The 12084-nt window shown below is 41.0% G+C and overlaps 1 protein-coding gene across 1 annotated transcript; it reads right to left on the minus strand.

Annotated features, from left to right (window-relative positions):
* Nucleotides 1–331: 331 nt before the first annotated feature.
* LEO1 (LEO1 homolog, Paf1/RNA polymerase II complex component) lies at nucleotides 332–11599 on the minus strand. The gene is made up of 12 exons (XM_050309631.1): nucleotides 11513–11599; nucleotides 10051–10776; nucleotides 9691–9795; nucleotides 8894–8988; nucleotides 8096–8241; nucleotides 6625–6709; nucleotides 6188–6282; nucleotides 5767–5901; nucleotides 5261–5396; nucleotides 4771–4957; nucleotides 4397–4494; nucleotides 332–1712 (listed from the first exon to the last, which is right to left on the minus strand). The coding sequence occupies exons 1-12, from the start codon at nucleotides 11568–11570 to the stop codon at nucleotides 1608–1610; spliced, it is 1971 nt and encodes a 656-aa protein (XP_050165588.1). The 5' UTR covers nucleotides 11571–11599; the 3' UTR covers nucleotides 332–1607.
* Nucleotides 11600–12084: the final 485 nt, after the last annotated feature.

The raw sequence follows: 12084 nt of genomic DNA on the forward strand, positions 1-12084 counted from the left end.
AAGTTGAAATTTTTAACTTTGTTTTCTTACTTGCAAATGTCTAAACTGCAGTCAGCTGCTCAGCAGAACACATTAACACGTGCAGAGCTCTGTCCTACTGCAGCCAGAACGCTTCCCATACCTTCCAGGCAGGAGAAATGGAGGTAGAGTATTGTGACAAACAAGTATCCTAATTAAAGATGACAAAAGCAAGATGTCCAGGTTGAAAGCTCTAACTCAAAGAACCAGGGAGTATCACGAGCAAAGAGCTCGCTATGAGGCACTTTCAGACATCTACTGTTGTATAAAAAAGCAGAATTCAGCTGGGCAGAAGAGAGATGGGGAACAGTCCTTCAATAACTACCAGCTACTTTATTTCAGCTTATGTAACACAAATCCACATAAACAACTTTGCACAGCATCAGTCAATGATTTTGTTTAAAGAGGTGTTCAGCTACTTCCATTTTCTCAACTTCCAAGTCACATCCAGGCTCTGCAGGACTGCATGAAAAGTCAGTCAAAAAAGCAACATAAAGGATGTATGAATGCTCCTTCACCAACCACAGAAAATACATATGGGATATTTCGTCCTGGAAAGAGACTGGGGAAAAGTTCAGGTGTTTCTTCCAGCCTTTCCCCACTTCACAAATGGTATTTCATCATCAAAGAAGGTGTTTAGAAACAGTGTAAAAGCAGCAATGGACATTCTCCTCCTGTGACTTCCCACCTTAAAAAACCCATTTATAAAACCAACCAGCAACAGCAGGAAATAGCACCATAAGAATTATATGAGATTCTGAGACACTATTATTAGGTTGTATTTTTGCATTGTGGTTTGTTTCCCCTTTTAAAGGATACTTTCATCTCTGCTGGCAGAAATTTCTGAGTTTTGTTGGAAGGAGTGCTTTTACTCTGACATTTACATCACTAGCATGTGCCAATTATGATTATTTTTGCTGTTTATTATTATTACTAATGCTCAGACAAGATGCAGATTTTCATTCTGGGCTTCAATGCATGAAAAATAAATGTCTTCTGTGATCAGTTAAATATTCTAATTGCATGAACTTCACAGTTTACTCAAACATGGCAAGAAATATTTTTAGTCAGCAAAATATACCAGCATAATAATGTCTGTCCACTGTAAACAGGAAGTAAGGAACATCTAGGGAAAAACAAGACTTGTGCTGTACCACTGTATGTTCTTCCAACCCTTCCACACAGACAGCAAGCTAAATCCCATACCCTTGTCAGACAAATTTATCATTTAAGCACTTTACAGAGATTAGCATGGCTTCTCCCAATGAACTCAGTAAAGTTACTGACCCATTCACTTGAATAACCAGTTACTACAGTTTCCAAACCTTAAATGTGCTGTGCAAGATAAAAACAGCACTGTGATGATCCCTGGTGCAACATGTGCTTCAATAAGAGAAAAATCTTATAAAGTAAAAGGAAATCAAAAAACTTCATTTACACCAGAAATGCAGACTTTGGAATTTTCCTTTATCAAAATAACCCCATTATGGTTACTTACAACTTTGCCCTAAGAGAACTGTACAATATATATATATATATGTATAAAAAACAACAACAACAAAAAAATCAATTGCTGTTCTTCCTTAATATTAATCGTCATCTTCTTCCTCTTCATCACTGATCACGTATTTCTTATGCTTCTTACTTGCTTTATCATCATCATCTGCTTTTCTCTTTCCAGAAGGTTCACCCTCCTAAAGGCAAAAAAGGACAAAAATAAACCACCCTACTTGAAGCTAAAATAAAAAACCAAGTTCAGAAGAGCAACAAAAAGACCTCAAAGCCACTCTTGTAAGAAAAGCAAAATTACTAGTTCTAGTTTTTGCAGTTTGGTAACTGAAATACTCAAGTTCAGCCACCACTGTACCCGTGTCAAACCCCCCAGCCCTGCAGCTCTGTTCACCTCAGTGGACCTGCAACCCCGCCTGCCTCACACTGAGCTGTGGCACGGGCAGTCTCTATCATAATCTGTATTTATGATGGGCAATGTCATTCTCAGCAAGTCTCACAAACATGGGTAACTTGGGTAACTCCTCAAATTTGCAGTGAATTTTCCAAGAAACACACACATTCCCTTAGGCAGCCGTTGTAGCTTTGCTGTTTTCAGACTATTTATACTTACATGCCCTAAATCACAGCTACTGAAGCAAAGAAGAAATCCAGTAAGTGGGCAGGCATTTTGTTCATTACAAAACCAAAACCACTCTCTGGCATAAAGAAAAAAAATTATGAGAAACCACCTGCACTCAGGATCGACACCAGTTTATAGTCCAAGAAATGTAACAGTTTATGAGGAGTCAAAGGGCTGGTCAAAGGAACTCAAATCATTGAGTTAATTACCTGTTTGCAAGTAATAATATAATGACTCTTATAGACTGGATGTTCCATTTTTAGTCCCTGAATACAGAGTTAACAGGTTAATTTTTTTACTCCACGTACATTTACACCAGTTCAGTTTGAATCATCTTTCCAAGCAACATTTTAAATCACTAGTTGTTCATGAAAAACTCATCAATTGTGACATGAAGAACAAGTGGTAACTCAATTATTGCTTAAAAAGACAAGTATCTTTAAAAATACTCTCATGTCTAAGTAATCTCATCCCTTTTTCCATTTGTTGGTTTTGAAAGTGGAGGGTGTGTTTGTTTTGTTTTGGTTTTTTTTAAAGCAACTTGCTTGGATTTTAAGAAGGAGCAAAGATTGAGTTTCAGAATTTTAATTAAGAGTTTCAGAACTCTAACGAGTGACTATTTATTCATTAGCATTTTATTTTGTATTAATGCATGAAGTTAGTACCGTGAGAATCTCAGTTAGGAAGGAATTTTAGGCATGGAAACCAGAAATTAGTAGGGGTGGGAATCTCAGTGATAGCTTCTTCCTCAAAACAAGCATTCTCTTGTAATCTAGCTGGGCTATTGTTCAGTGAGTCATCTTCCTGTTCAGCAGAATACCCCCATTAACAGTGAAACTACTTGCTGTGTGGTGATAAAGAGTATTAATCACAGATTGACATTTACAGTAATAGCAACAAATTGTTATCAGGACAAAGATTTGTGCTGTGTTGTTGACTGACAGCACATAAAAGCATGTTTGTGTACAAGGAACTCAGTGTTTCATGTATGTGGATATGTATTACAAATATCACAGTTCCTCTGTGGCTCTGCAAAAAGTACTTACACATGGCTGGGTTTTCTGTAACACTGCAGCACCCCTCCATGGCCTGACAGAATATTACCTTCAAGACACAGCATTTTAAAATGGAGGCTATGGTTCCTCGAGCAGCAGAGAAATGCTGTTGACTAGAGCTTCTCTTCTGAGAGAATGGAATTGCGAAGTCCTGACATTGCTGTATCATGAACTAACACCTGCTAGTGTCTTACAATAAACACTTCAATTTCTACAAACTCTCACAGAGCTCACAAAATTACAGTTTTGTCTACATGACTCACTACTGTGGTCTCCAGGACTGTGGTCATATTTTCTGAAATATTAAAATCTCCTAATGTATAATAAAAAGCCAGAATCTATGTCTTTAGAAGAAAAACCTAATTTTTACTTTATTTTAGCTTCACATTACAACGCCTGTTAGTGCAAATACTCAGCTGACAGTGTAAGAGAAGTGCCCCAGCAGCAAGAATATGCATTCAGAATGCAGCAACCACCCAGATGCTGGGAAGTGAGGGATTCCTCCTGGGGAGTTTACAGGAAGCATAATATGGAAAACAAGAGCAAGCTTCCTCCTTGTGTAACACTGCAGCGCTGCACCAGCAATGACATTACTTGAACTAAAATAGACTCATCTGATAATACCCAGCAGTGATAAATTACAAACTAATAAACCACAATTTTAGGTGAGGAAACTGCACTACTGCTGTAGCTACAGTTACCATGATCATAACCTCATGTTTCAAATGATACTCGGATGGTGGATAATGTCCTAAAAGCAACAGACATTAACTCTTTTTAACTCTTCTATTTAAAAAGAGCAGATATACTACATAAAATGCTTCCACTATTTCCACAATAAACAGGAGAGGACCATGTAGCTTGGACAACACTGCATTAGGATTCTAATATTTAATCTTCTTACTCGTTGCATAATTTTGGTAAAGTCATTTTACATAACTCTGCATAAATTTCTCCATCTTTAAATCAGCAATAACAATAGTGACCTCCTTTGGGAATCACTCATGTCTATGAAACAATGCAGTGTTTAAGAAACTGGTGATTAATTACTATGGAAAACATGCCAAGTCAAATAATACATTTATCATGGCATTAATGAAAACTATGAAAGCCTCAGCTTTAAAAACCAGATTTAGTGCTGAATTTTTCCTCATCAAGAATGAGCAGCTTAAGAACAAAGTCCTTTTCTTACCTCATCACTATTAAGTTTCTTTGCCTTGAGTAGTCTTTGGGTTTTATCTTCATCTGAGCCTTCATCACTGTCAGAAGAGTAGATTCTAGCACGTTCCTCTGCAGAGAAAAATAAAAAGACAAATATTTATCTTTCTCTGAAACTGGTGAGGAAGAGAGAATATTAAAAATAACTGTCTTACATTCAGTCCTACAAAATGCTGAAATCCCAATGAATCTAAGCCCAGAGTAAACAAAATAAGCTTATCACAAACTGAATTAATGTCTCCTTCATGTATCAACTGGCAAAATACTGTCTTATCAGGACTGTCCTGTGAAATAAATCTATCTGAACCACCCAGACCTCAATTACATGCTGTAAAGGTTTATGATTACCTCTGATGCCACCTTTGTATCTGTTTTTGATAGCTGCCAGGCTGATTGCATCATCTCCCTCATCCTCCTCGTCGTAGCGATCAGGTTCCAGGTAACTGGCACTCAGACCACGCTGGTGCTGCTTCTCCCGCATCCGCCGCTGCTGGGATTCTCTGCGAATGGAGGCTCTTAATCTCTCCTCTTCTTTCTGTCCAAAGAAAGAAGCAATATATTAAGACTGAGGAATAAAAAACCCAAACAAACCATCTCAAGTGCCCTTTCTACTGCAGCTTTTAAAACAATTTCACAGCAGTGTAAAGACTGTAAATATTTTCAGTTTTGTCACCTGTAAGGTTAAGCAAACCAGACCCGTGGCTTTCAACTCTTGCCTAAAACTCCAAAACATACTCTTTTTTTCGTAAATCACAGAACGTTTAAAAATGTTCAGCTATATTACAGTTGTGATTTTTCAGATTAAATCAGAAGATAAGAGAGTTCCATGCCACAATACCTTAATCATTTCTGTGCGCTGAGACTCTGGATCACGACCTGCCATCGGCAAAATACGGATTTTCTGGGTCTTTGAACATCTGTCTGCCAGAGACAGAGTCATCTTCCTGTGAGTGGCACTGTCTGTAGAGTGTGGCCTGGTAAAAAATTGCTATGGGTTAAATACCTCTTTAAGGACAGTATCCATTTGCAAAGGACAACGGTAGGACCAGCACAGTTAAGATTTCAAAGATTCATCTGCACAAAACTAAAAGCATCATCCATTGTTAAAACACATGTATAAAAAAATTACATGTAGCCTACATACTACAGTTGAGTGGCACATTAACCTTTCCAGCTTGGACACCTAATTTAGGACAAACCTTTGGACCTCTGGAAAATAGCACATTCCTATTAAACAGTTAAGGTCTGAAGGTTTACAAACTAGTATCTCTAATCTTTATATACTAGTTACAACACTTAATTGCAAAAATAGTATCAACATTTGATACAGAATAGCATCTTTACCTGAAGGTTAACTTTGTCTTGAAAACAGCCTGTCCTTGTAGACCTGTCCCTTGTCTGATGAACAAATGGTTGTGATCTCCCTGCAGCGGCGCCTTGTACACGTCAAAGACCTCATTGCCCAAGTGGAGAGACATGCTTAAAGGAGATTCACAGATGAATTATCTGATAAAGCCACTACAGTCTATTTTTTTGTCTCATTTCTAGATGAAGAAAGCCTTCATGTTTCCTTTTTATATATAGCCAATAATTATATTTCAATCCAAACTAAGCAGAGTATAAACTTTTCAAAGCACTGAGACTAAAATAATTTGTGCTGTGCAGAACTGACGTCAAAGTTTGTTGACCTTCCAAATTTGCATGTCATTGGCATGTCACTGTAAGAACAACTGCATTCCTTCAATAGCAAACAGTCCAGACTAACCTTCCATCTGACCATTTGACTATCCGTGCATTACTTTCCCTGATCTCATTCCCTTCCTCATCCCGTCGCATCCGCCATCGTATTGTGTTTTCTACCTGTGGGAAAAGAACCCAAAACATGTTTTCTAACTCATAGTAAGGAATACTGTGGTAAAATATACTCTATATAGGTCAAGAACTGCAGTTAGAAAGGCTTGGCAATTTGTTGCATGATGCAAAGAAAGGAAGGTGAAGAGTATTGCTTTTACATGTGGAAGGCAGCTGTCGAGCTTTTTAAAAATGTATTACTAAAATGAATCAACTTTCCTCAGTGCTGAACTGGCCCACACTTTCTTAATCTGAATCACAAATTCAAAACCATTCCAAGATATCTGAAATAGACTTTGAAGAAATTTGGCTAGAAAAGTGTAAAAGAGAAAAGGAAACTTAAAATCATACCTTGAGTTTTAGCCTAGTTCTACCCTCTTCGTCAAGCATCTCCTCATCTTCAAATTCATCTTCGTAATACTGGGGATCAAAGGGTCTGCAATAAATTTTATAATACATTCTTTATTCTCCTAAAAGATTAATCCAGATTATTCTAGAGTTGTGCAAAATAATAGATGCTTGAAATTTTAAATTTTAAATTATAACCTGCCCACAACAGCAGTGAGACAGCCCTTCCTGCAGCAGAGGATCACTGCAGTGATTCTCCACCTCAGGGGCCCAACCCAAGTGTCCTCAGTACCAATGATTAGAGCCATGGTAACATTCACACCCTCCAAATGGTTCTAGCTAAAAAAACACAAGTCTGCCTCAGAAAATACTGTTCCTTTAGTATCAGGATGATGGGGTGAGGGTTAAGTCTGGAACAAAATATGTACAACATTGTACAGAGAGAATAAAATGAAAAAAAATGATCATATAAATGAGATGAATTGGGAATTTTCTAAGAGCACAATCTTTGGTTTTGTTTTTTTTTTTTAATTTCAATCTCAAAACCAGACAAAGAGAAAGGAAAATGAGACTGTTTTTCCTCTCTGACGACTGGGATGGGAGTGGGTGGAGGAACAATTTCCCTAACCTCCTCCCTAGTAATTTCCAGGCTGCTGCAAGGGAAAGAAGTGATAGACTCTGCTACTGTGCAATTCTATTTTCAGTCCTGTGTGACCCCCGTGATCACCAGGACTTCTCTCACTGATTACAGCCACTAAAGGGATCCTTAACAATTCTCCCCAAAGCAGCCTAGAGCCCGAGGCCAGAAAGGATGGTTTCACTGAGCTATGACAGAAACAAGGCTGTGCTGCCACCTAACAGAGCATCTACTGAACTTCCTATAAAGTTCCTTAACCAAACACTCAAAGAGACAGATTTAACAGCAATTTGCTACAAGTGCTGAACAAGGTCTTTAGGGACAAGCATAACATCATAAATTCCAATTATTTTGTTTCACGTATGAATTCTGGTAAATGTCTTCAGTTTGGGTTAGGTAAACACAAAAAGGTAACCAGCCTCTTCACAGTAAAGCAGTACATTTAGCACACATAGATAAAAAAGGCCTTATTCTGAAATTCATAATGTTGTTTTTAATCATTAATAAGTGCATAAAGATCCTGTGCATTTGCCTTTCACATCTCTGAGAGCCTGAACCTATGTTTACAATGGAACTGATAGTATGTGATTTCAATTAAATCACATTTTTGATTTTTACAGACAAGAAGTTATTCAATCAACCTGAAACACAAGCTCAAAATTACTCAGCACCTGATTAGATAACAACAGATATTACAACTATTAATCACAGCCACAAATTTTCATCTTAATGTCAACCACTTTAAACAGGGCAAACACATTTAGTTGTATTACTAAACAAAAGCAATAAAAGGAAACACCAAAAACCTTATCAATCATGTATTTAATGTGCAATTACCTGGGCTCCACACTGAGGAAGTTGGGCAGCTTCACGAAATATAAATCATTACCCAAGTCTGTGTTCACTTTTGGTATTTCTACCTCTATTCTGGTCTCTGGAATAGGCTCTTCTTCCTGCTGTTCTTGACTCAGTCCATTCTCATCCTAATGAAAAAAATGGAGAAGAGAAGCACATGTGAAAAGAAGTCTATCTGGCTACTGTTGCTTTAATAAGCACATTTTCCTTAAAGAAATGTCATCCATATGCACAGAGAGAGATGGGGTAAAAAAGAACTCACACATTTTCATTGAAAGCAATTCAATTCATCATTTTCATGGGCTACTTAAAGTGACTTCAAGCACCAGTGCAAACTCCAGAGATGACAGAGAGCAAAGAACAGCAAAGAAGCTGATCTACAGTTTTCAGTTAAGCACTGGAGAGTAAATGGGCGACAACTCCCATATTTAAAAGGATATTTTTCTGTATTATCAACAGGAGATGAAAATTTATCATCAAAATGAAAATACTTTTCAAATAGCTGTAATAAGGTACTAAAGACAGTTACAGCTTTGTATTTTAATTGATGCAGTCAAAACTATCCATAAAGCAAAGCAGGGATGAGGGAAGGCAGACAAATGAATCCATGTGATAGTTATGTATAAAACTTTAATAATTCTTTCCACTGGGGCAAAATTATCTGTAATGCTTACTTAATGTCATTACTCTTTTTCACTCAAATATTATCAAATTCAACGGGTGTTCTCCATTTCAGAGTGGAATGTTGTGTTCACTATCTCAAAAGTCAAGTCTACTCACAATGGGCTGTCCTGGGGTTGGTGGTTTGTCTTCTCCATCACTCCCTGAGGAAATGTCATCTGCACCTCCAAACAGATCCATGACATCTGCATGCTCTTGAGCAGAAAAATTGCTACTTTAAAACACACATATATATGCACACACAGCCCTAATGCAAGAACACTCACAGAAAAAAAAAAGGTTACCTAATCCCTCACTCTTACTAACACTTAAAATCAACTGCAGAGGTTAAAAATTTCAAGTGTTTATGGAGCCCACATTATTCCCTTATCCTGAAAAACATTTTTCCCATGTATTTTTTAGCTAAGGATTCAAGGTATGTTTTCCTGGGAAGGCTCTATCGAATAAAGGAATCTAGCTGAAAAATGGCAAAAGAAGAATGAAACATAATCCTTATTCACGTAACGTGAATATAAGTAACAGCAACTCCATTACACATTTTGGAGGTTTTACTTCTTAGAAAATAAACACTTCTTTCTCAGCCAGCTAACCCATCACAAAAACCAGTAGAGAATCCCTGGGCTGCTCTGATTAAAGGAACCATTTCTTAACATGTGAAAGAACATTCACAAAACAAAAGTTCATGGAGGAAGCTGGAAAGCTGACAGAACTAACCAGAGTGAATCAGAAGTACAGCGGGTACCTCCCCACACAGAATTCTTGCTGTTTCATTATTTCCATGGCACCACAGTCACACGTACAGCAAGTGCTACCAATTCTATCCTGGAGCAGATGAATGGCACCTCAAGGTGATGATTAAAGGAATCAAACCCCCACAAAACAACACCACAGTTTACCTTTCTGCCCTTCTGTATCACTCTCCACTTCTGAATCTGATGCAATTGGTTTCTTTCGCTTCATTCGCAGAACTTCATCTTCGCTGTCGCTGCCCCTTGCAGACTCTACCAAGGAGCATAATTATTCTCAGCAAATTAAAAACTTTGCTCCACAAATTTTAAAATGCCTTTGTATTAATAAGCTGATTCAGATGAAAAGGAATTTAAAAAGTGCTGCATAAAAAAAGCATTACAAAATGACTACAGTTGAAAGCTACACGATTACTGCCTTTACACTGAAGTCTGAATCTTTTCAGGCCAATGTACACAAAACAAGAGACCAAACCAGCAGCAAATCATTACTTCTGTACACAGTCCTACCGGATTTGTGCTCTTGCTCCTCCTCATCAGAATGCTGGGCCCTTTCCTCGTCATCAGAGTTCTGCATCTTCTCCTCATCAGAACGCTGGGCCCTTTCATCATCATCTGAGTTCTGCATCTTCTCCTCGTCCGAGGCCTGGGGCCTCTCCTCATCATCGGAGTTCTGCATTTTCTCCTCATCCGAGTTCTGGAGTCTTTCCTCGTCATCAGACACCTGAGGCCTTTCATCCTCATCCGAGTTCTGCGCCTTCTCCTCATCGTCGGAGTTCTGCTGTCTCTCCTCATCATCAGAGTTCTGCTGCCTCTCCTCATCGTCCGACTGATCGCTTTTGTCCTCCTTGCCCCACTTCTCGTCCTCCGAATGTGCTTTTTCAGAACCATCTCCCTCTGAGTGGTGACTGCCTTCATCTGAGCCGTGATCACGCTCATCCTCGTCGTCGTCATGGGCAGCTTCCGAGGCGCTGTGCTGGTCCCCGTCCGACTGGTCGTTGTCCTCGTGCTCAGAGTGCCCCGAGGCCTCGGAGCGATTGTAGGACCTTTCAGAGTGGTTGTCGCTCCCCGAGTGGTGGGATGCTCCTTCATCCTCACTGTCATCTCCAAATAGCTCCTTATTACTGGGTTTTACCGCCTCCCTGTCATCATCCTGGTCGCTGTCGCTTCCAGAGGCGTTGCTACCAGAACCAGCGTTTTCCTGGTCGGAATCTGAATCGGATCCAGAATCAGAATCTGCAAAACAAACATCACCCTTTCAAAAGTCAGGATGGCCCTACAAGGATGCACATACGATGGGCATTCCTTTAACACTAAAAAAACCTCCCCAACCCAACCCAAACAGAATCTACAGAGAACTGTAAGAAGGACTGACAGAAGTTACCAAGTAAAATAAAATGTCTGCTAATAAAGGCACAGCCGAAGAAAGACACAATGAAAAATGATGCCACATGAAATTTCAAGCCACGAGCTACGCTCTAAGACTCTAAAATTGTAGGAGGAGCGTGCAATTACAAAAAGTAAATGACATTATTAAAATAGCGAAGGCTTAAACAAGTAACTACATATACGTGGCTTACGATATCCTACAAATTCAAAACAGTCACCATGTGTTTAATCTAAGTCATGTACCCGGGCACGTTTGTTTGCTACCCGGGCTCCTCGTCAATGCTGAGGCTGGTAAACGCCGTTTCGAGCAGGAAAATAAAAGAACGTCCGCCTCGAAAAGCGATATACAGGAACGGAGACAAGTTCTTTGACTACACGCTAAGGACTGAAGCGGGAGGTGCTCCCTCGTTCCCTCCCCTGCAGGCACCGACCCCTCGGCCCGTGGCTCCGCGCCGGTCCACGCTCCTCCCGCGGGCCCCTCCCTGCCTCCCGCCCAGGCCCGGGTGACGCGCGAGGGGCGATGCGGGGCGGGCGGGCGGCCGTGCGGGACGGAGGGGTGACCGGGAGGCGACAGAACCCGCACCTTTGTGCTCGGGCTCCGAGTCCGCGTCGCTGCCGAACAGGTCCGCCATGTCGGCCATGGCGGCGGCGCGGCCCCGCCGGCGCGCGCGGCACGTCACGGCGAGCGCCGCGAGCGCGGCCCCGCCCCGCGGCTGAGGCGCCGCCCCTTAAAGGGGCCGCGTCCCCCCGGGCTGAGGCGCCTGAGGGAGGGGAGGACGCGCCGGGAGTCAAAGGAAGGGATCGCGTTCGGCTCCGCCAGCGCCGCCCCGACACGGCCCCGACACCGCCCCGACACGGCCCCGACACCGGCCCCGACACCGGCCCCGACACGGCCCCGACACGGCCCCGACACCGGCCCGACACGGCCCCGCTGAGGCCGAAACGCGGCTGCACAGAGCGGCCTCGCGCCTGTACGGAGCGAACGGGTGTCACGATACGGTATCACGATACTGCCCCGGGTCACTCCACTCACCTTCCTTCTGGAGAAGGAAAAGTATTGCTTTGACACAACATAAACACACTTTAAGCAAGTCACACTGTACTATTTAAAAAAGCAAACAAACAACCCCCCCGAAACCACAACAAGAATACGGT

This window comes from Myiozetetes cayanensis, unplaced genomic scaffold (genome assembly GCF_022539395.1).
Source record: "Myiozetetes cayanensis isolate MyiCay16 unplaced genomic scaffold, myiCay2020 scf14, whole genome shotgun sequence".
In the NCBI taxonomy this organism is placed as follows: Eukaryota; Metazoa; Chordata; class Aves; order Passeriformes; family Tyrannidae; genus Myiozetetes; species Myiozetetes cayanensis.